This window comes from Octopus sinensis, linkage group LG6, assembly GCF_006345805.1.
Source record: "Octopus sinensis linkage group LG6, ASM634580v1, whole genome shotgun sequence".
NCBI lineage: Eukaryota > Metazoa > Mollusca > Cephalopoda > Octopoda > Octopodidae > Octopus > Octopus sinensis.
In genome coordinates, this window is record NC_043002.1 from 108,687,621 (window position 1) to 108,714,760 (window position 27,140).

Here is a 27,140-nt window from a genome sequence, read left to right on the forward strand (position 1 = left end):
AAGACAAATCTTGTATGAAGAAAATAGAGAGATGTCTGAGCAATTCCATGAGTGAAATTATAACAATGTTGTTATACTATGTGAGATCTGTTAGAGAGGAATTCAGAGAAGTTATTCTGAAAGCGAAAATTAACATGCACAATTAAAATCTGAGAAACTAACCCACAAGTTTAATTACTTAATCCTGGCATGAGCTGGACACTTTGACCAGGGCTAGCAAACTGGAAGGCTGCACCAGACTCCAGTCTGATTTGGTACGGATTTTAGAACTGGATGCCCTTCCTAACACCAACCACTCTGAGAGTTACATGATCCCAGTATCTGTCACGACTGCTATTTTATCTTGGCTTATTTTATCTTCTCAAGCACAACAATAATGCCAAAGGTCTCGGTCATTGCCTCCATGAGGCCCAACACTCAAAAGCTTTTCACATGCCACTTTGCTTCCGTGAGGCCTAACACTCAAAAGGAGCTTTTCACGTGCCACTGGCATCAACCACTTTGCTTCCGTGAGGCCCAACGCTTAAACAGTGTTTTTACATGCCACCAGCATGGGTTCCAGTTATGTGAAACCAGCGTCAGCCACAACTACAATTTCACTTGGCTTGTCAGATCTTCTCAAGCACAATGGGTTTTAAAAGATATAAAGAATCGAAGCATAAAATTAATTTTAACGAAGGCAGATATGATAGGGTAGCAGCAAAAAAGCAAAACACTGTTTAGCATAACAGTGTTTCAGATAGAAACCCTACAAGAAAATATTTAAATATGCACGTAAAAGCACCATCCTTTCATGTCTGTTGCCAGCCTCGCCTGGCCCCCATGCCGGTGGCACGTAGCACCATCCGTTTGTGGCCGTTGCCAGCCTCGCCTGGCCCCCGTGCCGGTGGCACGTAAAAGCCCCATCCGTTCGTGGCCGTTTTCCAGCTCCGTCTGGCACCTGTGTGGGTGGCACGTAAAAAGCACCCACTACACTCACGGAGTGGTTGGCTCAGGAAGGGCATCCAGCCGTAGAAACACTGCCAGATCAGACTGGGCCTGGTGCAGCCTTCTGGCTTCCCAGACCCCAGTTGAACCGTCCAACCCATGCTAGCATGGAAAGCGGACGCTAAATGATGATGATGATGATGTATATTCCATGCAGGATCTTTGTTCATCTTCTAACACACCATGATTAATCTAGAAGTAATTATCTCCTTACAGTTACTGCCACCTAGAAACACCTAGTATCTACAAATGTTTTTTCTTAAATGAAGTCTACTTCAGAGATAAAAGACTATTGTCTTCTTTTTATGATGACTTTTATAATCACCATTTTATAATTTGCTGATTCAACTCTTGTATTACTTAATATCTTGATAATTTACTGCATTCTTCACTATTTTCCATTTCAAGTCTTCTAAATTAGTTCAGTAACTTGGAACAGAAAGTCATCACAATATCCACACATAGGCGCAGGAGTGGCTGTGTGGTAAGTAGCTTGCTAACCAACCACATGGTTGCAGGTTCAGTCCCACTGTGTGGCATCTTGGGCAAGTGTCTTCTGCTATAGCCCCGGGCCGACCAATGCCTTGTGAGTGGATTTGGTAGATGGAAACTGAAAGAAGCCTGTCGTATATATGTATATATATATATATATATATATATATATATATATATATAAATATATGTGTGTGTGTGTGTGTGTGTGTGTGTGTGTGTGTGTGTGTGTGTGTGTGTGTGTGTGTGTGTGTGTGTTTGTCCCCCTAGCATTGCTTGACAACCGATGCTGGTGTGTTTACGTCCCCGTCACTTAGCGGTTCGGCAAAAGAGACCGATAGAATAAGTACTGGGCTTACAAAGAATAAGTCCCGGGGTCAATTTGCTCGACTAAAAAAAGGCGGTGCTCCAGCATGGCCGCAGTCAAATGACTGAAACAAGTAAAAGAGTAAAGAGTATGTTGATATCAAGTGTTCTCTCAACAATTTTAATTAGTGCCAGTGGCATGTAAAAAGCACCATCTGAATGTGGCCGATGCCAGTATCCCCTGACTGACTCCCATGCAGGTGGTACGTAAAAAGCACCATCTGAACATGGCCGATGCCAGTACCCACTGACTGGCTGTTATGCCAGTGGCACATAAAAAGCACCACCTGAACATGCTAAAGCCAGTACCCACTGACTGGCTCCCATGCCAGTAGCACGTAAAAAGCACAATCTGAACGTGGCTGATGCCAGTATCCCCTGACTGACTCCCGTGCAGGTGGTACATAAAAAGCACCATCTGAACACGGCTGATGTCAGTACCCCGACTGGCTCTTGTGCCAGTGGCACATAAAAAACACTATCCAAATGTGATTGATCCCAGGCCCACCTGACTGGCCCCTGTGCTAGCGGCACATAAAAAGCACCCACTACACTCTTGGAGTGGTTGGCATTAGGAAGGGCATCAAGCTGTAGAAACACTGCCAGATCAGATTGGGGCCTGGTGCAGCCACTGGCTCTCCAGACCTCAGTCAAACCATCTAACTCATACCAGCATGGAAAATGGACATTAAACAATGAGATGATGAATTTCATTTATTATCAGTATCACTGATTCACTAACAAACTGTGGAAATAAGAAAACAGTTTCTCATTTCAAATAACCATTAAACTTGGTACTTACCAAAAGTAGTCTAATGTTGCAGCATAGACCCTCTCACGAAGTACACTGCGGCTTAAATTGTTAGGAAGAAGTACCCCTTGTAGAAGAGATAGACCCATTGTTAACAGCCTGCAATGTTAAGATTGACTTATTATTAATGTTTGGAGTTAATTTACAGATTTCTTTTTCATTTCATAAATTTCAAATGACAAGAACAGATATTTAAGGAATTTACACAAGAAGAAATAGAAAAAAAAAATCTTTATAATTTTCCAAGAAATATTTTAAATTAACAAGTAGAGATAATCGCTACATCAATATGGCCGTTCAATGTTACTACTGTTTTAACTCCAGGCAGATCTTCCACCAACTGGTTATAGGTGCAGCTTGCACCCTCTATATATTGCAAGCAGGGGAGCAGACTCTTACTACCCTCCGGCAGACAACGGGATCGCGAGACCAGTTCAGTTTCGAGCTAGTTTTGCTCATCCTCAGTTCTGAACACCTGTCGCTAGAGAGATGGCTGGAGTCTGCTCCAGCAAGCAATATATAGGGGTTGCAAAAGCAGCAATATATGGGTTTGCAAAAGCAGCTATTACAGATTAGGTAATCTCTTTTTCAAAATGGAGCATTATAATGGAAAACAAAACATGGGAACTAAAGGAAACATTAGATTGACAAGAAAGGCAAAGAGGGGGACTTTGGTGTGGCCATGTGGTCGTAAGTGGGGCACCTTTGATCATAACTCTGCTAACCTGGGTTTAAATAATAACAGTAATACAAAGATAGTCTATAATCTGACACGTCTAATATACTAATTAAGGCAGAGACGAAACATTGGTGGGGTGGGGGGTAGTAGCACATTGTGAAGGTAATGAGCAAAAGCAAAAAGAGGGCAATACAGAAGGAACAGGTTTTAACAAATATTGTATAGGTTTAATGGAGGGGAATGGCTACTGACGTTTCAGACAATAGTCCTTCATCAGAAGAAAAGTAAAGGAGAGGTGTGAAAGAGAAAAGATGATTGGGAAGAGAAGAAATGGGTAAGAGGTGAAGGGGTCAGATAAGAATACACTATTAGTAGTATATATATATATATATATATATATATAATAATAATAATAATAATAATAATAATAATAATAATAATAATGATTTCACATGTTGGCACAAGGCCAGCAATTTCAGGGGATGGGATAAGTTGATTACATTCAATTACACTAACCCCGGCACTCGACTGGTACTTATTTTATTGACCCCACAAAAGGTTGAAAATGTCAACCTTGATGCAATTTGAACTTAGAAATGGACAAAATATCACTAAGCATTTTGCCCTGTGTGCTAACAGCTCTGCCAACACACTGCCCTAATATAGTATATAATATTATGTACATATCTAGATGGACAATCCAATTCAGTAGCTTAGAGATCATATAGAGAACTAAAGTGGAGGAGAATGGCAATTGAACAGAGGATTTTGTTCATTATTGGTTTGTTATTGTTTTGGGGTAGTACTGCATGGGTGGGTGTGTGGCTGTTACATAGTCCCCAGTCAGATTGGATCCAGCAGAATTATTGATCAAAAATATTCCAGCTGCAATCATCTTGGTCATTGTTTTTCTCAATCATAATGTCTCCAGCCTTTTCATTATCAAGTGTCATTTCTATTTTAAGATGGTGCAATGTGCTGTGAGGGTGGTTTGGCTGCTATTTCTAGCAGGTGAATCGACCACATTCAGACTTCCTTGTTAAGTTGTTGAGCCATCTCTAATTTTGAGTAATTAACATCAGCAATATACATTTCATAAACCCAAGGCGGCAAGCTGGCAGAAACGTTAGCACGCCGGGCAAAATTCTTAGCGGTATTTCGTCTGCTGTTACATTCTGAGTTCAATGTCCACCATGGTCGACTTTGCCGTTCATCCTTTCAGGGTCAATTAAATAAGTACCAGTTACGTACTGAGGTCGATATAATCGTCTTAATCCCTTTGTCTGTCCTTGTTTGTCCCTTCTATGTTTAGCTCCCTGTGGGCAATAAAGAAATAAATATACATTTCGTAAACCCAGTTTCAAGGACAAATGGATATAAAATATCCAGATATCCAAGAAGTGAAACTGGGACAGTGTAAAAAAACTCCCCAGTTAAATTAAGACCTCTCGGAAGGATATATTTGATTGGTTTTCATAATTATTGTGGTTATTCTGTCGTTATTATGAAACATTACTTTCAGATTAAGGACTTTCATTTCACAGTTTGCATTCAAAATAGTGGGGTGGGTTTGTTGATAAAGTTTTTCAAAATCAAATAACTGTAAAGACTCTACCCTTAACTAACTTTTGGCCCTCATTGGTGAAATAAAAAGAATTTTTTGAAGTAATAACTGTTAAAGCCTCTGTCAGTAGCTAGATGAAATTTTGTTTAAATGAAAACAATGTATAAATTTTCTAATAGAAAAAGGGTTTTGCAAACCTGACTCTTGGCCCCAAGGCAGCTGGGTGTCGGGAAATTAATCCAGGCTGTTTTCCTACACTAATAGAGAGAGATTTATGAAGCAGGGAAAGCAGGATGCCCACTTGATCAACACTGCAGTAGCGTGCAATTTCAACACGTTCAGCGAGAAACTAGAAACAAAAAATTAAAAACAAATTTTATAAACCTCAAAGGAAAATCATACAAGAATTATAACATCATCACCATTTAATGTCTGTTTTCCATCCTCATATAGGTTAGACTTTTTGACAGGAACCAGTGGGCATAACCTACTTTGTTTAAACAATGTATAAATAGAGATGCCGCACTTAGCACATATATTTATTTATTATTCTTTAACAAGAATAGGCGTAGGAGTGGGTGTGTGGTAAGTAGCTTGCTTACGAACCACATGGTTCCGGGTTCAGTCCCACTGCATGGCACCTTGGGCAAGTGTTTTCTACTACAGCCTCAGGCCAACCAAAGCCTTGTGAGTGGATTTGGTAGACGGAAACTGAAAGAAGCCTGTTGTATATATGTGTGTGTGTGTGTGTGTGTGTGTGTGTGTGTGTGTGTGTGTGTGTGTGTGTGTGTGTGTGTGTGTGTGTGTGTGTGTTTGTGTGTGTGTGTATGTTTGTGTGTCTGTGTTTGTCCCCCCAACATCGCTTGACAACCGATGTTGGTGTGTTTACATCTCCGTGACTTAGCAGTTCTACAAAAGCGACCGATAGAATAAGTACTAGGCTTACAAAGAATAAGTCCTGGGATCGATTTGCTCGACTAAAGGTGTTGCTCCAGCATGGCCACAGTCAAATGACTGAAACAAGTAAAAGAGTAAAGAATAGTATTGACAGTAACTTGGAAGTCTCAGTTTGCTCAGCTTTCATTGGACAATACAATGACGGTTGAGAAGGTCAAAACTTCAAAGTCAATGTTAAAGAATAGATATATACTCAACAAAGAGTATTGAGTAATCCTTCGTCATCATCGTTTAACGTCTGCTTTCCATGCTAGCATGGGTTGGATGATTTGACTGAGGACTGGCGAATCAGATGGCTGCACCAGGCTCCAATCTCATCATTTCATTTAAATTATTTTTATTATAACAACTTAAAAACAATCATTCATCATCATCATCATTATTTAATGTCTGTTTTTCATGCTGGCATGGGTTGGGTGGTTTGGCTGAGCTTGCAAGGCCAGGGGCCACACCATGCTCCATTGCCTGTCTTAATGTGGTTTCTACAGCTGGATGCCCTTCCTAATGCCAACCACTCCACAGAGAGTACTGGTTGCTTTCTTCGTGGCACCATTACCGCATCCACATAGTGGAACTGAACACTTAATCCACAGGGTTCTAAAGTGACCACCTCAACCACACAACCATGCCTGCAGCCATAATTGAAACACCTGAAGCAATAAACAATTAATAGTCAACAATGACGAGTAAGATTACCTTCGTCCAGATCTGATGACCAGCTACATGTGGAGGATTTGGATCAAGAATTTGATCCTCAGTTTTAGCTAAAGGATCAGGCCGAGGTTTGTCTTCAGCAAAGATGCCAAGTTTCTTATCAACTGTCATCTGCCAAGCCATGGCCATTTCACATAAGAACTGAAAGATCAAATGTGACAAGAAATAACATGTGAAAGAGAGAAGATAATTAAACAGACATAAGGGTTTTCAACAAACATCTAAAGTGGAAATATAACGAACGTTTATTAAAAACAAACAAAATAGATACCTCAATACTAAAATCAGGCCGAGCAGCAAGAAGCCATTCCCAGCACGTAACAGCAACTTCCATAGTTCTTTCTGTAAAATCCTTAACAGGAACCCAACACAAGGTATGAAGTAATTGACGCTTGAGTACTGTTAAAGTGAATGAAAGAGTAAATACAACACAATATTTGAAATTATGTGATAGCAAACTGAATTACATTTGAGTTAATATTCTTTTAATTAACTGTACAATTCGTTCTGACACCCCACCACCATTTTTATCTTCTTTCCAGCTGCTTCCACTCACCCTTATATAATGAGAAGTAGCCATGTATCTTCTCTCTAGCAAGACACCTATATCTCTCGATTATAATTTAACTTTTCAACACTTACTATAAAGCCACCTCCTCCCCACCTTTCAAATATATTCCCACTCTTTTAACTCTTTTGTTACTGTATTTCTGTTGAGATGTTCTGTGTTTCTTTCAATTAATTTTAAATATAACAAAGAATTTAGTAAAATAATTTAGTTATCATTAAGCTACTGTTAGGAACATAAATTGTGACTAAGGTTTAGTGGAAGATTTTAATACAAAAACAAGACATTTGTACTACACAGTAAGAGGCGGTTTCAGCTGGGTTGGTAATGAAAGGGTTAAGGAGTTTTTTTCTTATCATCTTGCAAGTTACTCAGTGACCTTCACTTGAGCCAGAGCCATGTAAAAAGCACCTAGTACACTCTGTAAAGTGGCTGATGTAAGGAAGGGCATCCAGCTGTAGAATCTATACCAAAATAGTTGCAGGGGCTTGATACAGCTTGTTGAATCTTGTCAAACTGTCCAACCTATGCCAGCACGGAGGGTGAATGCCAAATGGTGAAGACAACATCCTCCGTACATGCTTCTTCCTTCGCCAATGTTGCAGTTAACAATTATCCTGCTAAGCAAGACCTCTCCTTGTATTGACCAACTGATTTATGTCAGTGATTGGATGGATGGAAGCACTCCGTCGGTTACGACGACGAGGGTTCCGGTTGATCCGAATCAACAGAACAGCCTGCTCGTGAAATTAACGTGTAAGTGGCTGAGCACTCCACAGACACGTGTACCCTTAACGTAGTTCTCGGGGATATTCAGCGTGACACAGAGAGTGACAAGGCCGGCCCTTTGAAATACAGGTACAACAGAAACAGGAAGTAAGAGTGAGAGAAAGTTGTGGTGAAAGAGTACAGCAGGGATCACCACTATCCCCTGCCGGAGCCTCGTGGAGCTTTTTTAGGTGTTTTCGCTCAATAAACACTCACAACGCCCGGTCTGGGAATCGAAACCGCGATCCTACGACCGCGAGTCCGCTGCCCTAACCACTGGGCCATTGCGCCTCCACGTATATATATGTATGTATATACATACATGCATATGTATATATATGGATGTATATATCACCGTGACCACCATGACCGACCAGGCTATCAGATGTTGCTACACATCACTGGTCACAATGCGCTTCGCATTGTTTTAGCCTTCAAAAGATGCCACCCAGCTGGCTAAGCGAGCAGGCCAAGAAGAAGAAAGAGTGAGAGAAAGTTGTGGTGAAAGAATACAGCAGGGATCACCACCATCCCCTGCCGGAGCCTCGTGGAGCTTTAGGTGTTTTCGCTCAATAAACACTCGCAATGCCCGGTCTGGGAATCGAAACCGTCAGTGATTACAGTGTGCTTTGTGTTGCTAGATATTTCCAGTTTCTCAGCAACCATCCCCCACACTTTCACTATTCTCTCTGCTTTCACAAACTTAATAGCAATTTCAATCACATAACTGGACCACAAACAATTTTGATCAGTGACGCTCCCGTTACATCTCTCCCATCACCATCATCATTTAACCCTTTAGTGTTCACATTATTCTGCTAAAATTAATGCTTCTTCATCCAAATTGTTTTGAACTAATCATTCATCATCTTGTAGCCATGAGATTTTGATGAGGTAACTTAATATTTAAAACAATATTGTAGGGTTGGTGTGAGAGACCAGATAGGGCTAGTTTGAACATAAAACAGGTAGAATATTTTTGGCCGGATATGGCCGGTTTAAATGCTAAAGGGTTAATGCCCATTGTCCATGCTGGCAGGGGCTGGAAGGTTTTACAAGGATCTGATAGATCAAAGGACTACATCATACTTTTGGCATTGTCTGCTTTGACATTGTTTCTACGGCTGAATGCTTTTTCTTATACCAACCTATTTCTTTATTACCCACAAGGGGCTAAACACAGAGCGGACAAACAAGGACAGACATAGGTATTAAGTCAATTACATCGACCCCAGTGTGTAACTGGTACTTAATTTATCGACCCCGAAAGGACGAAAGGCAAAGTCGACCTTGGCAGAATTTGAAATCACAACGTAACGCAGACAAAATACGGCTAAGCATTTCGCCCGGCGTGCTAACGTTTCTGCCAGCTCGCCGCCTTTTTTTCTTATACCAACCATTTTGCAGCATGTACTGGGTGCTTCTTTCATGCTGCTAGCACAAGTGAGGTTGCCATGTAGCATGCAAGAGTATGCAACTCAAGACAGGTGGCTTTATGGAAGGTGATGAAGGGTTAAAGTATGAGAGAAGGGCCCAGAGCAGAAGAGGTTTCTTAGCTGTAGAGGGACCACATGGCTACTCACGTTTTAGAAGAGGTCTGTGTGTGTGTGCGTAGAGGAAGATTGAGGTGGAGTGGGGAAGACTTGAAAATAGTAGTGATAATGTGTCAGGGTGGACCTGAAGGTACAAGGTGAGTAGGAGTGAGGACAGAAGAACAGAGAGTGTAGGAATATGGTTGGGTGCAGGTTGCAACAGTATATGGGAGAGAGGACAAGACAGGGAATGGGGGAGTGAATATCTTTATATATAAAAGTGAGGTTGTGTGCTGTCTGTCTCCTACGATTTAGATTCCTTACTCCCACATTTTGCGGTGCAGTGTAACCAAAAGCGGGTATCTTATAGTCGTGATTCATATCGAGCCCTTCTGGGTATTAGCGCGCATCTACGATGAGTCTACGATTTAAAAAAAAATTTACCATCATTTTTCCCCATTTTTAATGCATTTTTTTGCTATTATATAAGGGAAGTAACTCTCTAAAAATGTATTATTAAATCTCAGAACGTAAAAAGCTACAGTAACACCCCCCCCCTTTGTGGTTAGCCATATTGAGATGGCTATTATACTTTACATCTCTAAAAATGCTTATATAGTTATTTCCCTTACAAACCCGAGCAACGCCGGGCGATACTGCTAGTAATAAATAAAGATCAAGTATTGAGTTGGATGATTATTAGGAGAGGCAGGAAAGCATAAGTGACAATTGTGGTGATTGGAGATGGTCAGAAACTGATCCCAGCAGCATTTCTATGTTGCATCTTTCTTGTTGGCATCAGTAAGAGTGGAAGCAGCTCTATCATTCCACACACATTTTTCACAAACACTGACCCACAGCTTTCCTGTATCTCCATGAAGAGGTCACAGGCACTATTCCACCGGACTAATAACAATGAGAAAAGGATGCAGGAGCTACTATGCAGTCAACAATCAGTTACAAATAACAGTCAAATCTCCCTCAAAAACGCCGCCGCCATGGAGATCTCATTCTTGCTCACAACATCATAAGCGGAAAGTGTAACCTCTCGAAAGAGCTGTTCTTCACTCCTGCTCCAGAGCGTCGGCTGCGGGGTCATTCCGAAAAGCTCTATCTGCGACGATTTCATCTCAATCGAAGGAGAGGGGCTTTCTCCGTCCGGGTTGCGGATCCGTGGAATAAGCTGCCAGACGAGATGGTGAAGATGCCGACGACCGCTCGGTTCAAAGTCTCCCTTGACCTCAAGTGGCCTGAACTCTTTACATGAACACCACCCTGTACATAACTCCGTGTCCCCCTACATGGCCTTGCTTTTTGCTTTTTGAGCCAAAAAATTAACTAACTAACTAACTAACATCACACCTTGATATCTCATATAATGGGAAGTGAGCTGGCAGAAACGTTAGCACGCCAGGTGAAATGCTTAGCGGTATTTCATCTGCCGCTATGTTCTGAGTTCAAATTCTGCTGAGGTCAACTTAGCCTTTCATCCTTTCGGGGTCAATTAAATAAGTACCAGTTACGCACTGGGGTCGATGTAATCAACTTGATCCCTTTGTCTGTCCTTGTTTGTCCCCTCAATGTTTGGCCCCTTGTGGGCAATAAAGAAATAAGAAACGTATAAAGCGGCAAGCAGGCACAAACGTTAGCACGCTGGGCGAAATGCTTAGCGGTATTTCGTCTGTCTTTATGTTCTAAGTTCAAATTCCGTCGAGGTCGACTTTGCCTTTCATCCTTTCAGGGTCAATAAATTAATTACCAGTTGCATACTGGGGTTGATCTAATTGACTGGCCCCCTCCCCCAAAATTTCGGGCCTTGTGCCAAGAGTAGAAAAGAATGGAGGACCCATTAGATAATGATGTCCTACATACCCTTAATAAGATGGCATGGTCATAGTTGGAATGCCTTGATCCAGATTCGCATCAACAACTACTAATAACAATAAAGAAAACCATTTTACTAATTACAACATATTAATATTAACTTACCTTTAATTGAAATAAGAAGTGCACATACTCTGAACATCCCTGCTTTGATCTCTTCTGACTCTAAATAGAAAAATTAATAATTTCTAATTTATTTTCATTTTCAAACAAGTGCAGAAATGTTCTCATCATCAAACATCCTTTTAATGAATCTCATTATATAACAGGTTTCATTTATTTTTATTAGAGACATTACCAAAATTTGAAAGAGTAATTGGGAATTGAACAAATCTTAATAAATCATTTCTTCTTCCACATTCTTTAAAGAATTGAAGAATGGCGCACAATTTCAAAAATGATGTTTGAGTTTTGAAATTGTTATCAAAATGGGTTTTAAAATTGATATTTAAGTAAGTTTTAAAATGTGTGATGAGCTTGAAGTTAATCAGAAACACAAAGTGATGCTGCCAAGAAAACCTAAATAGAAGGATGAAGAAGAAAAACCTCCTTTACATTTTCTGCTACTCATGAAGTTGTGCCGATGGTAACGGCATCTTCATTTATTTAGTGTTTTCTCTTATACAGACACACCAGTTTCTATCTATGCACAGCATGAATTTGCTGTAACCTGGATAAGAAGGAAATAATACCATTCTGGTGAAGAGAAGCATTGATAGAGAGAGAATTCTATCTAAAAAATTAGCATAAAAATAAATTATTTCTGAATTTCCAGCACAGGTGTTATTAATGTCATATTATATACAGAGTAAATGATCATTCAAGCATGGTCAATGCCAGAGACGCCTGATTGGCTTTCATGTTGGTGGTATGTAAAAAGCACCATTCAAGCGTGGTTGTTGCCAGTGCCCCCTGACTGGCCCCCATGCTGGTGGCACATAAAAAGCATCCACTACACTCTCAGAGTGGTTGGTGTTAGAAAGGACATCCAGCTGTGAAAACCTTGCCAGAACAGATTAGAGCCTGGTGCAGCGTCCTGACATGCCAGTCCCCAGTCAAACCATCCAACCCATGCCAGCATGGAAAGCAGACATTAACAGAGGATGATGATGATGATGAATATCACAAAAGTTAGAAACAAGCACAACAAACAAACTTACTTTTATTATCACAGTCTTTATCAAGTCCATCACACAACTTTTTGATTAGTTCTTCATCATTATTACAAACATATCTCATACCAGAAACCTATAGAGAAAGGGAAGATTTTTCATTAATAAAACAGCTAATTAAACACACACGTGGTTCCCTCTAATGGTCACAGTTATTACAAGGGAAATAATCATTTCTTCAGTGATAAGAAACTCTTCAGAGAACTGAACAGCAGAAGGTCTTCAGAGAAGAAAACCTCACTGAGGTAAGTGTTTCGGCCCTTATCTTTTTACACTCTAAGGAAGTGGGTGGGCACATCCAGGATATGATATATGATTCCTGGGTGCCCTTCTGCTGACACTTTTTAGCAGGATTAGAAATTAGAAATTGAAATTAAGGAATTATAAGAAAAAAGATGCATAGAACTCACATAATTTTTATGTACTTAAAACGAAGGTCTTAGACTTTCTAATCATACTTACATAGTTTTAGTTGATATAAACAAAACCCACATACAGTATCAATACACTGAAATTCTGAGGTTATACATTCTTCTAAGTATCAAAGAATTAATTACAATGAAAGCCTTAAATCTAATTTATTTAAACCATGGAACCATAACAAACATTAAATGGCTGTCAAAAACTTCAGTTATCCAATGTATATATTTTAAAACTGCTGTAAAACACAAAATCTACTAAATTTTAATGATTAGTAAACTAAAGAGGATATTTTGTAAGTTTTATTATTCTTTTATTTGTTTCAGTCATTTGACTGCAGCCATGCTGGAGCACCGCCTTTAGTCAAGCAAATCGACTCCACGACTTATTCTTTGTAAGCCTAGTACTTAGTCTATCAGTCTCTTTTGCTGAACTACAAGGACATAAACTCAACCAACATTGGTTGTCAAGTGATGTTGGGGGGACAAACACAGACACACAAACATTTATATATATATATAAGACGGGCTTCTTTCAGTTTCTGTCTACCAAATCCACTCACAAGACTTTGGTCGGCCCGAGGTTATAGCAGAAGACACTTGCCCAAGGTGCCATGCAGTGGGACTGAACCCGGAATCATGTAGTTGGTAAGAAAGCTACTTACCACAGAGCCACTCCTGCACCTGTAAATAACTTTCATATCTACAAATAACATTCCTATGTTAATTTTTTTTTAATATTCCTAGAGATTTAAAACCAATTCTAGACTAACAAAGGGCACATTCTTAGTACACTATCTGTTCAACTATTTCCATAGCTTTCCTAATGGACATAACTTTTATAAAACAAAACTGCATTGTCAGAATAAATGAATAACTTACTTCTCCACTGAAACGACTTCGCAAACTTAAAGCAGCCATGAAATTGGAACTGTCAGTCGTAACACAATTTGGTCGTCTATCAAGGGTGGCAGTCTGTTACAAAAGACAAAAGAAATGGAGGAGGGTTTTTTTTTATGAGTTACAATATAAACCATATTAAGAAAAAGGATAGAAGCAACTTTCTGTGCAGTCCTCTGGGGTTCTGCCAGTTCCAACTAAACCAACCTACACGTGCCAAAGAAGAAAAACAAATGTTTGATGTTGTTGTTGGTGGTGGTGGTGGTGGTGGTGGTGATGGTGGTGGTGATGATGGTGATGGTGGTGGTAGTGATGGTGGTGGTGGTGATGGTGGTGGTAGTGATGGTGGTGATGGTGGTGGTGGTGATGGTGGTGGTGATGGTGGTGATGGTGGTGATGGTGATGATGGTGATGGTGGTGGTGATGATGGTGGTGGTGATGGTGGTGGTGGTGATGGTGATGGTGGTGATGGTGATGATGGTGATGGTGGTGGTGATGGTGGTGGTGATGATGGTGATGGTGGTGGTAGTGATGGTGGTGGTGATGGTGGTGGTAGTGATGGTGGTGGTGATGGTGGTGGTAGTGATGGTGGTGGTGATGGTGGTGGTAGTGATGGTGGTGGTGCTGGTGCTGGTGATGGTGGTGCTGGTGATGGTGGTGGTGGTGATGGTGATGGTGGTGATGGTGATGGTGGTGATGGTGGTGATGGTGGTGATGCTGGTGACGGTGGTGCTGGTGGTGGTAGTGGGTACTAGAGCCAACAGAAGCCCATGTACACTCAATTGACCAGCTAGAAAAAGCAGCCAACTCTCTCTCAAATCACACCCTACAGTCTTTGACAGAGATGATCAGGACTGGAACATCTTTGGCCATAGGTTGGCCTGGGGTTAATTAACACCAACAACAATATAGTAAATGGATTAGTTAATATAAATTAAACAGAAACTGGTAGAGAATATCAAGACTGACACCAGTCTGTCATTTTACCAAAGAAGTTCAGGTACACTTCAAGACTTATTGCACACCAAAATTAATGTTTTCAACATTTGAGAAAACTTCTCTGTGGTGGTCATTCAACCTGTTAGAAACAGCAGCTAAATCTCCATCAAATAATACTTTACTTTAAATAAAGCAGGATACTTGAAGCCATGTAGTCCTTGATACATAAAAAGACAGAAAGGTCACAACTGGAACACCTTTGCGCTATGACCCTTTCTGTAACTTTCATGACATGGTCTCACAGTTTGATACCTCTGCAATTACTTTTGCCAAGACATTTCCCTTACCTTTGTAACAATTGACTACAATACTGCTACAACAGTCATTGGGTATGACCCCCTTCTTGGATGACTTGGTTGTCCATGTGGGTGACTAGGCCACATCCCACTCTGCCAGATATTTTAAGCATCTCCGCAGTAATTCTTGATGGGCCACAGTTTTTCCTTAACTTTATATCCTTAATTACTTTATCTATCATGAAGCTATTGACTTCACTAGCTGGTCCCTCTGTGGCATTCACATTAGGGAGACTCTCTTTCTCCCATGCATTCTCCACATGTAACAGCCTTTCGTAGTGACACTTCCATACCTCTTCCTTTGCAGAATCACTAAATGAAGTTTGCCATCATCTGTCTAAATACAATTTTCTTCTACATCATCACAGGTTTTTCTGACACACCATCTTGCAATCCAGAACACCTCATGCCTCTGGTGTTCATGCCACAGAACATTGAAAACCTCTTTTCTGCTTCTTCCCTACTTAAATATACCTGTTACTTAGCTTCTCTTCTAGCTACTTGCTATAATTCTCTGCTACCACCACTGTTCCAAAGCTTCCAGTCCTATTTCTTTGTTCCTATTATCCCTATCTACTTCATTTTTCCACCACCATGTCCCTCTAAGTCTGGTTGGGTCTTTGCACCAACCACATATTTGGTCTGAGACTCTCAGTAAGCTGTCCCATAGCAATTTCAAATTGTTCTCTATCTTATAAGTCTTCTTCTCTCCAAATGCTTCAATTAGGACATCTCTAAATCCTTGGCTATTCAAAGGATCCTTAGGCCTCCAAATCTTTTCCAGACTGGTTTTGCTATTTGGAGTCCTTCTAGCTTCCACTGAAACCAGACAACCAACCTTATGAATCCTAGGACTGAAGACAGAAATGTCCAGGGGTTGATGATGCTGAATCATAGATATTATTACAGGATTACTCATTGTTACCAGTTGGGTGGACTGGAGCAACATGATAGAGTTTTGCCCAAGAACACAATGCACTGTTCAGTCCAGGAATCAAAACCAGTCTTATGATCAAGAGTTCAACACCCTAACCATTACATCATGTGCCTCCACTTAGACATTATAATATTGTTATAATATTATATAATAGTTAACTGAAACAATTCATCCAACCCATGCCAGCATGAAAAGCAAATGTAAAACTGATGATGATGTAACTTACCCCTAAGGGGGCTGCAGTTTTATTATATCCAGCATAATTTAACACACTCTCAGTAGCAAGGGCAAGACCACTGTGGTAGTATAACCCTTGAGATGAGTGTTCCATTTTCAGCAGATATTCAATGAGATGAGATCGGGTAGCATTAGGGGCCCATTTCATGGCTTCTTGGATAATTCCTGTGCTACGAGCAGCAAAATCCTTTACGGTATTCTGGAACAAAATTGAAATAATTACAGCTTGTAGCAACATATCACCAAAATTAAAAATTTAAATAAAATGTAAATTGCTTCATTAAAAAGAACAGAAAAAAATCATGAAGAAAATTAAAGGGTCAAATTATAAAAATCTAATCGAAAACAAAACAAAACCACATATATATATATATATATATATATATATGAGTGAGGTGAACATCGTCACAGCAGTGATTCATGAGAACCTCTCTTCTTGGACCTTGTCAGTAATGTGTACTCCATCAGAGTGGAGGCGCAATGGCCCAGTGGTTAGGGCAGCGGACTCGCGGTCATAGGATCGCGGTTTCAATTCCCAGATCGGGCGTTGTGAGTGTTTATTGAGCGAAAACACCTAAAGCCCCACAAGGCTCCGGCAGGGATGGTGGTGATCCCTGCTGTACTCTTTCACCACAACTTTCTCTCACTCTTACTTCCTGTTTCTGTTGTACCTGTATTTCAAAGGGCCGGCCTTGTCACTCTCTGTGTCACGCTGAATATCCCCGAGAACTGCGTTAAGGGTACACGTGTCTGTGGAGTGCTCAGCCACTTACACGTTAATTTCACAAGCAGGCTGTTCCGTTGATCGGATCAACCGGAACCCTCGTCGTCGTAACCGACGGAGTGCTTCCACTCCACTCCAACAGAGTACTGAATACATATCAATGACAAGACCGAAGAAGGCCAAAAATCATCTGACATTCTCATAAATCATTGCTGGGATGCTGTTCACCTCTTTCTAATAATATGCTTTTAACCTAACAAATCAACAAAAATCACATCATGTCTTTCAATGTTGTATACACATTGAGTGTAGCACACAAATAGCTATTTTAATTAAAGTTCATTTTGTTTCTTTTCATTGTATTTTTGTTAATCTTTTCTGACAATGATGTACCTGAGAATAACTCTTGTTATTCGATTCAAGCCTGCCTGTTTGAAAGGTCTCATATTTGATTTAAAATCTTCCATTAGAATTTTATGTAAAGGCCTTTTGTTATGTTCAAACATTTAATTACATAATACACCAATAAATGAAAAATAAATGTCAGATATTTCACAAAACCTTTCCAAAGTTTTCATTATTTTAAAAATTACCTGAATTTTTTTCTTTTGAAATTTTAGTTTCATTTCATTATTTTGTGGAAGTACCATCACATTTGATAAAATTCAATAACAATTATTGTATATCTGCCATATTTCCTGATATTATCCATGGTAGCAAAAATGTACTTCCAAAGTTACCTATTGTATGATAGGCAACAGTCTAGTCTTGTTTCAAGTTATTAAACTGCGACCATGCAGGGGCATTGTTTTGAAGAATTTTTGGTCAAATGAATCAATCCCAGTATTTTTTTTAAAGCCTGGTGCTTATTCTATCAGTCTCTTTTGCCAAATCACTAAGTTTTGGCACCAACACTGGTTATAAGTGCTGCTGGGACACAAATACAGAAACATACACACACACACACACACACACACACACACATATATGACAGGCTTCTTTCAGTTTTCATCTACCAAATCCGCTTGTAAGGCCCAAAACTACAGTAGAAGACTCTTACCCAATGTGCCACACAGTGGGACTGAACCTGGAGCCATTGGGAAACAAATTTCTTACCACATAGCCAAGCCTATATGTTAAACATATCTGTTTCTTACTCTAAATACACTCGCATATACACACAAACTGCTTGTACTGGTTATTTCTTATTTGTTCTTGAAATAAGATGTCAATGATTGTCAGACAAATTCGAGCACCATGTATGTTTATTATAACATATTAAATTATTATTATTATTTAAGGCAGCAAGTTGGCATGCCAGACAAAATGCTTAGTAGTATTTTTTTTTCCAGTTTTACATACTGAGTTCAAAAGCTGCCGAGGTTGACTTTTGCCATTCATCCTTATGGGATCAATAAAATAAGTACCAGTTGAGTACTGGGGTCAACGTAGGCCTTATGCCTATAGTAGACAAGATTATTATTATTATTATTATTATTATCATTCAGTTGTCTTATTTTTATCATGTGCTTTCACTGCACTATTAAGTGCAGCTGTGTGCCTCAAGTATGTGCTGTGGTTTGTTGTGGTGTTCATATTTTCACTGTATTGAAAGCATTTTATGTAGGATGTGTGCAGTGCCTAGTAGTGCTATTTTCTCTATGTTATATATATACCTGTAAGTACTGGTGTTTTTGTTACATATTTGTTTGAATGTTTTTTATCATACTTAATATGCCTACTATAGGCACAAGGCCTGAAATTTGGTGGGAGGGGGCCAGTCGATTAGATCAACTCCAGTATGCAACTGGTACTTAATTTATCAACCCTGAAAGGATGAAAAGCTCAGTTGACCTCGGTAGAATTTGAACTCAGAACGTAAAGAAAGATGAAATACCACTAAGCATTTCCCCCGGCCTGCTAACAATTGTGCCACTTCACCATTAAAATGCACCTACTATAATAGGAACTGCTTCTGTTTTTAGGCTCCACATTCGAGTTACCTCTATTTCCAGATCTTTGTATTTTGAAAGTTTCTCCATTTCTTTTAGAAAAACATTGTCATCAGTTGATATTAATACATTGATTAGAAAGCATTTTATTTTCCTTGGTAATCTCTGACAACTATATCCAGCTTATTAGCCTTAATTTCTCTATCTGTGTGTATTGGCATATCCCAGAGTATGGTTGCTTTCTCATTTTCTGTGACCTTTTCTAGCGTGTGCCTATACCATCTTTTTTCTATTGTTATTCCATAGTGTTGACACAGCTTCCAATGTATATAGGTTCCAACTCTGTCATGTCTGTGAATATATTCCTTCTTAGCCAGGACTGGGCTGCCAGAAACAATAGGATTTATTGTTTCTTCTCCATCTCCACATGTTCTGCAGTTACTCGTGATGTTTCCTTTCATTACACGTTTTTGATAATTTCTGGTGGGAAGGCTTTGATCTTGTGCTGCAATTATTATTATTATTATCATCATTATTATTATTTACTGTTCTTCTAACCCTAAGTAACTGATTGACTTACCTCTCTGTCAACCATGTTGTCTCTTACTCTTAAGATGTAAGGAGTGTTTGGTATGGCTAAATCTGGGGCTTTGGCATGAGGGTCCTGGAAAAAGAAATGAAAATTTAGGGACCAAAAATTTAACGTAATTCGGGAGACAAAATGAATTAATAACATATAAATCAAATTTAAGAAAGAAAAAAAAAAGGAAATAAGTCACCGCGTACGCGTGTGTTTTTATTTGCTTTTTGTTTTTTTTAATTAATTCTGTATAGTTAAGTGTTTCCAGACTTAATCGGGGACACTGCAGAGGTTTAACTCATTAGAAATAAGCCATAGGATTGCATTGAGCTCCAAAATCTGCTTTGAAATGATTTCTACAGCTTGATGCCATTTCTAATGCCAACCACTTTACAGAGTGTGCTGGGTGCCTTTCCATGGCTCTGGCACTAATGAGGTCACAAAGCGACTCAAAAGACAAGACTCCTTGACAGAGTTCAGGTGCAATATTGAGGGTGGTGTGTGTGTGCCAAGTGTTAAGAGACAAAGGTAGGAAAGAGGGACAAGTACAGGGGTTTTCCAGTAGAGAAGATACGTAACTACCACAGCTGAAAAGAAAGAAGAGATGATGGTGATGAGAGGGTAGGGACACTATCATCATTTAACATCCATTTTCCATGCTGTCATGGGTTGGACAGTGACAGGAGATGGCAAGCTGGAGCAGACTCCAATTGTCTGTTTTGGCAAGGTTTCTACAACTGGATACCCTTCCTAATGCCAACTATAGAGTGTATGTATGTATGGGGTGCTTTTTATGTGACACCAGCATGGGAGCTTTTTACATGGCACTACAATAAAGGATTAGAATTGTTGGGTGGACTGGTAAGTTTGTGACAGTATTAAAGGAGAGAGACAGATAGTTAGAGATAGAAATGTAGAGGTGAATGCAGTGAATGAGGAATAAGGGTGGAGACAGGGTCAAGGACAAATTTCAATTTTGGCAAAGACGAGTAATCTACAAAGAGCAATAGTCAGTGAGTAGAATTTGGTGGATGCACACTGTATGGCAACCCATTGTGTGTGTGTGTGTGTTTGTATGTGTGTGTGTGTTTGTGTGTGTGAGATGGGTGCACAAAACATGTGGTAGGTTCCCAGTGAGGTCAACAAGAAATTACATAAGAGATGCCGGTGGCACGTAAAAAGCACCATCCGTTCGTGGCCATTGCCAGACTCATCTGGCACCACCATCCGTTCGTGGCCGTTGCCAGCGCAGCCCCGACTGGCCTCGTGCCAGTGGCACGTAAAAAGCACCATCCATTCGTGGCCATTGCCAGCTTCGCCTGGCCCCCGTGCTGGTGGCACATAAAAAGCACCATCCGTTCGTGGCCATTGCCAGACTCATCTGGCACCACCATCCGTTCGTGGCCGTTGCCAGCGCAGCCCCGACTGGCCTCGTGCCAGTGGCACGTAAAAAGCACCATCCATTCGTGGCCGTTGCCAGCCTCGCCTGGCCCCCGTGCTGGTGGTACATAAAAAGCACCATCCGTTCGTGGCCATTGCCAGACTCATCTGGCACCACCATCCGTTCGTGGCCGTTGCCAGCGCAGCCCCGACTGGCCTCGTGCCAGTGGCACGTAAAAAGCACCATCCATTCGTGGCCGTTGCCAGCCTCGCCTGGCCCCCGTGCTGGTGGTACATAAAAAGCACCATCCGTTCGTGGCCATTGCCAGACTCATCTGGCACCACCATCCGTTCGTGGCCGTTGCCAGCGCAGCCCCGACTGGCCTCGTGCCAGTGGCACGTAAAAAGCACCATCCATTTGTGGCCGTTGCCAGCCTCGCCTGGCCCCCGTGCTGGTGGTACATAAAAAGCACCATCCGTTCGTGGCCATTGCCAGACTCATCTGGCACCACCATCCGTTCGTGGCCATTGCCAGCGCAGCCCCGACTGGCCTCGTGCCAGTGGCACGTAAAAAGCACCATCCATTTGTGGCCGTTGCCAGCCTCGCCTGGCCCCCGTGCCGGTGGTACATAAAAAGCAGCATCCGATCGTGGCCGTTTGCCAGACTCGTCTCGCACGTAAAAAGCACCCACTACACTCACGGAGTGGTTGGCGTTAGGAAGGGCATCCAGCCGTAGAAACATTGCCAGATCAAACTGGGCCTGGTGCAGCCTTCTGGCTTCCCAGACCCCAGTTGAACCGTCCAACCCATGCCAGCATGGAAAGCAGACACTAAACGATGATGATGCCAGTCATAAGATTGGTTCAATTTCGATTCCGATATGCTGAGAGATCTAAGTGCAAAGAATCTGCAAAAGACTAATGAAGAGAAAGGATGGAATGGTGAAGGCTGATCTTATCATCATCATTTAACATCCATTTTCCATGCTGACAAGGGTTGGATGGTTTGACTGGGGACTGGAAAGGTAGGAGGCCTCACCAGGCTCCAATCTGATCTGGCAATGTTTCTACAGCTGGACGCCCTTCCTTATGTCAACCACTCTGAGAGTGTAGAGGGTGCTTTTTACATACCACCCGCATGTGAGCCAGTCAGGCGGCACTGACATCGGCCACGTTTGGATGGTGCTTTTTACATATTACTGGCACAGGAGCAAAATCAGTGGGGCTGGCATCCACGACATTTGAATGGTGCTTTTTACATGCCACCAGCATGGGAAGCCAATCAGGTAGCACTGGCAACGACCCCTACATGAATGGTGCTTATTGTGTGCCACCAGCATGAGGGCCAGTCAGGTGGCACTGGCATCAGCCACAAGTACAATTCCTATTTGATTGTGATTTGATTTTTGATTTTCTTGACTCAATAGGTCTCTTTAAGCAAGGCGTGTCACCTGACGATTCAAAGATACTTCTTAATTGGGCTGGTTATGCGACACAGGGATAGGCTACAGCTGTGATCTCACTTTACTTGCTGGGTCATCTCAATCACATCATATCTCCAGAGGTCTTGGTCTTTTGTCATTGCCGCTGTGAGGCACAACATTCGAAGATCATGCTTTACCACCTCAAGACATTGAAATTCAAGAGGATAATGTTGGCCAATAATTCATACAAGAATAAGAAAACAAAGTGAAGCTGCAGTTGATGGCGATGATGTATGTCAGCATCTTCTACCGATGCACATTGACCAAAGATAGTAAAATGGAACTCTGTCGGTTACAACCACAAAGGTTTCAGTTAAGCCAACTGATGCAACATCTTGCTTGTGGAATTAACATTCAAGTGGCTGAGCACCCCACAGATAGGTGTACCCTTAACGTACTTCTCAGGGAGATTCAACATGGCACAGAATGTAACAAGGCTGGCCCTTTGGAATACAGGTCCTATTCACTTTTGCCAACTAGGTGAACTGGAGCAATGTGAAGTAAAGTGTCTTGCTCAAGGACAACATTCCACCGGGTATTGAACTCATGACCTTACAATCATGATCTGTATACTGTAACCACTGAGCCATACACCTTCACAACCAATGATGATAAAAATTAATAAAAAGAGCAATAAACTGGTGCTTTCATGCAAAAATATTTTATGGTATTTGTTATGTCCAAATTACACAGCTGCACCTTCAACATTGTTGTTGCCATAGTACATGCTGTGGGCCCGGAGTTTGAGACCCGCAACCAACACTGCTATTGTTCACAAAATAGTTTATCACAAAAATATAAAACTGAACACTGGAAATACTTTCTTAAGCACTTACCACTTCCAGGGACTTTGACAGAACTTGTAAAATGTCCAGCATGGTTTGTAATAACACTCCACTCCACAGTAAATACGGAAACCTGTAAATAGCGAAATACACATTTGTAACTAAGAAAAGGGGAAAATCCAACAACTGTAATACACAACTATCAGTGGAAAAATGCCAGAATAAATGGAACAATTGGAAGAATTATTTAGGTCTTGATGTACTCATTACACTGAATTGAAAACTTTTGTTACCATATTTTTGTTGAAATACATTGCTTTTGTTTCAATTAAATTTGAAAATAATGAAGAATTTAATAAAATCATCATCATCATCATTATCATTTAACATTTGTTGTTCATGCTGGCATGGGTTGGATGGTTTGATCAGGGCTGGAACTCTGATTTGGCATGGTTTCTACAGCTGGATGCCTTTCCTAATGCCAACCACTCCGACAGTGTAATGGGTGCTTTTACATGCCACTGGCACAAGTGCCATTTGTGTGACACCAGGATCTGCCACGACTGCAATTTTACTTGGCTTGATGGGTCTTCTTCTCAAGCATGACATAATGCCAAAGGTCTCAGTCATTGCCTCTGTGAGGCTCAACATTCGAAAGGAGCTCAGCCACTTTGCCTCCATGAGGCCCACTGCTCAAAAGGTGCTCTTTATGTGTCACTGGCACGGGTGCCAGTTATGGGACACCAGTATCAGCCACAACTACAATTTCACTTGGCTTGATGGGTCTTCTCAAGCACAACATATTACCAAAGGTCACGGTCATTAGCCATTGCCTGTGTGTGGCCCAAAGTTCAAAGATCATGCTTCACCACCTTGTGCCATGTCTTCCTGGGTCTACCCCTACCACTGTAGTCTACGTCTGCCACTTTGTCATTATTAAACGATAAACGCCACCCGTTTCAAGCCTAGCCAAGCTTATTGGCCCAGTTTCCCGGTTTCTGTGGCGTATGTGTTCCCCCCAGCTGGACAGGACACCAGTCCATCGCAGCGTTACTCAAGAAACAAGAAGAGAGAGTGAGAGAAAGTTGGGGCGAAAGAGTACAACAGGAGTCACCACCCCCTGCCGGAGCCTTGTGGAGCTTTACGGTGTTTTCGCTCAATAAACACACACAATGCTTGGTCTGAGAATTGAAACCGCAATCCTCCGACCGCGAGTCCGCTGCCCTAACCACTGGGCCATTGCGCCTCCACTGTCATTATTAAACTGAAACAAAAACTAACATGGAGTCTTGAAAGAAGGAGTGAATTTAGACCACTTTAAAACAAGAAAAATTTATCATAGAACTATCGGCAGTTTCTGGTGGTTTGGTACCAAAATGGGTGAAAAATCAATTTCAAAGCTGAATCACCATCATAATCATTGCCTACATTAACCAGAGCACCAATTCCTTAGTCTTTCATGTCATTTTTTATAACAGTTGTGGCTGAATGAATCAATAGGATGTTAGACAAGCCAAAACACGTTCACAATTAATTTATCACTTTTACTATTCTGTATCTAAGCAAAGATAATTCTCCAGAGTCCAATTCACTTATCTCGAAATAGCTACTGTTTATGTCGGAAATTCATTAGACATTCTCTATAGCTAACAAATCATTTGTTAATGCAGATGTTGTGAAGTGATATATTTGTGTTTGCCGAGGGCCATCATCGCATGGTTGGTCACGAGAAAGATTGATGCTGTATTTAATTGAATCAAGCTGGCTGCACAAAGCGTAACAAAAGCAAACTTGCAAACGTTCAGCAACAGATTTTATTGATAGAAAATTATGCATGAGATTACCAAGTAACTTGCAGGAGAAAGAGAGGGAGGGAGGGAGTAATATTGAGTGAGGTGGCTTTGTGCCATGGGATGAGAAGTTGGAGCAGGACAGAAATATGTGTCTTGCTGTAGAAGAGATACATGGCTACCAGTCAGTGGGAGAGAGAGAGAGAGAGAGAAGGTGGCAATGTGCCAGAGTGTACCCTCAAGGTGCAAGGAGGTAGTTGGAATGGTAGAAGAATGTACAAGGTGCATGAGCCGGGAGTTCACACGGGTGCAAAGGGGGAAAGGGGAAAGCAGTGGGTGGTGAAACATGGGTATATAAGGGAGAAACAGGATAGCAGTGATACAGTTGGCAGGAGGGCAGACAGAAGCGAGATGACGGAGAGGCATTGGACTGCAGGAATGTGGGGAGAAACAAGCATAAGGGATGTAGTTTGGTTCATTGGTGTGGGATGTTTGAAATAATGTTACATGTGGGTAGAATACACAGCACTTTCAGAATTCAGTTTCGCTGAGGTGGACTGGTCTTCTCAAGAACCTCATATCATCAGACATCTTGGTCCTTTGTCATTTCCTCTGTGAGTCTGTGAGACTCAATACCTTTAGATCAGCCCTCATTACTTCATCACATATCTTCCTGGGTCTCCTTCTTCCATAACTCTCATCATCATCATCATCATTTAACGTCCGCTTTCCATGGTTGGATGATTTGACTGAGGGCTGGCGAACCAGATGGCTGCACCAGGCTCCAATCTGATCTGGCAAAGTTTCTACAGCTGGATGCTCTTCCTAACGCCAACCACTCCGAGAGTGTAGTGGGTGCTTTTGTGTGCCACCGGCACGGGGCCAGTCAGGCGGTACTGGCAACAACCTCGCTTGAATCTTTTACATCCACTTTAAATAATTGGCCATTCTTTATACAGCCATTATCATTCATGTATATCAAATGTGCAAACCATCATAAACTTCTCTTTTGCACTCTGCATCTGATTCCTTTTATACCCAACTTTTCTCTCAGCACATTTGCACTTTGTCATACATGCATGCATGATGTTGCACATCCGTTGGAGCATACTAGCTTCATTCCTCTCCAGTCTTCATGTGTCTGCTGCATTCAGGGACCAAGTCTTACTACCACTGAGCACAGCCATTTGTACATAAGCATCATACAATCTGCCTTCGGGCTTCTTTCAGTTTCTACCTGCCAAATCCACTCACAAAGCCTGAGGTGCCACACAGTGGGATTGAACCCAGAACCATGTGGTTGGAAAACAAGCTTCTTAATCTCACAGCCATGCCTGCTGTAGGTTAAATATGAGGAAGCAGCATTAGAAATAAATAATTATTAGAGTGCAGTGAGTGAGAGGAGTGAAAAAGACTTACCTGTCGACTAGACCTGACAGGTATTTGTCAGCTACACACCGAATATTCTTATGGACATGGTTGAACTTCACCAACAAAAACTGGGCATGCCTTTCCAATTCTCTCTCTCTTTCGTCTGTTTTTGGCTGTAGAATTACAAGATAAAAGATAGAATTAAAACATAAGTTAAATGTTCCCATTGGAGGAATAATTATTTAATAAACACACAAAAATAGCATTCACAGCACTGATTTACCGAAAATTACTACAGATTTACAATAATATATCTATTCGTGCTGTTGGCCCTCATGCCAGTGGCACTTTAAAAGCACCCACTACACTCTCGGAGTGGTTGGCGTTAGGAAGAGCATCCAGTTGCAGAAACTCTACCAGATCAGATTGGAGCCTGGTGCAGGCATCTGGTTCGCCAGTCCTCAGTCAAATCGTCCAACTCATGCTAGCATGGAAAGCAGACGTTAAACAATGATGATGATGATGATTATTCATTCTCAATATTTTGTGGCAAGTTTGAACATGAATATCTGATTACTGCTGTTTTTTGTCATCAGAGAACATAATTTCCTTTCAACTGATGCATGTCCATAACACACATGGTTCACTGGTGCAAAGAAACTTTGCAACACTGCAATAGTTCAACCTTGTTATGTGCACCTTAGATTAATTATTTTAAAAAATGACCAAATCATTTGCTGATGAGAGCAGATGTCAGCCAAACAGATAATAAATCACAATTAATTACAAATT

General features: G+C 41.1%; 1 protein-coding gene and 1 long non-coding RNA gene across 12 annotated transcripts in view; one reads left to right on the forward strand and one right to left on the reverse strand.

Moving 5' to 3' along the window:
• The window catches only part of LOC115212901 (phosphatidylinositol 4-kinase alpha), a 162,150-nt gene that overhangs the window by 49,318 nt on the left and 85,692 nt on the right, over nucleotides 1-27,140 (reverse strand). For all 11 annotated transcript variants that reach the window (XR_004999797.1, XM_029781704.2, XM_029781703.2 and 8 more), the window contains 11 exons: nucleotides 26,397-26,521; nucleotides 23,239-23,320; nucleotides 19,539-19,622; nucleotides 16,272-16,481; nucleotides 13,796-13,888; nucleotides 12,483-12,570; nucleotides 11,428-11,487; nucleotides 6,842-6,969; nucleotides 6,553-6,711; nucleotides 5,097-5,248; nucleotides 2,648-2,755 (listed from right to left, as the gene is read on the reverse strand). Coding sequence is in view for 10 of the 11 variants with exons in the window: in XM_029781704.2 (XP_029637564.1) it covers nucleotides 2,648-2,755; nucleotides 5,097-5,248; nucleotides 6,553-6,711; nucleotides 6,842-6,969; nucleotides 11,428-11,487; nucleotides 12,483-12,570; nucleotides 13,796-13,888; nucleotides 16,272-16,481; nucleotides 19,539-19,622; nucleotides 23,239-23,320; nucleotides 26,397-26,521 (1,289 nt within the window). In the remaining variant the exon portion in view is untranslated. The remainder of the gene's footprint in view (nucleotides 1-2,647; nucleotides 2,756-5,096; nucleotides 5,249-6,552; nucleotides 6,712-6,841; nucleotides 6,970-11,427; nucleotides 11,488-12,482; nucleotides 12,571-13,795; nucleotides 13,889-16,271; nucleotides 16,482-19,538; nucleotides 19,623-23,238; nucleotides 23,321-26,396; nucleotides 26,522-27,140) is intronic.
• LOC118764018 lies at nucleotides 545-24,062 on the forward strand. Its single transcript, XR_004999798.1, has 3 exons — nucleotides 545-577; nucleotides 20,641-20,644; nucleotides 23,941-24,062. It is a non-coding gene; the product is annotated as an uncharacterized LOC118764018 (long non-coding RNA).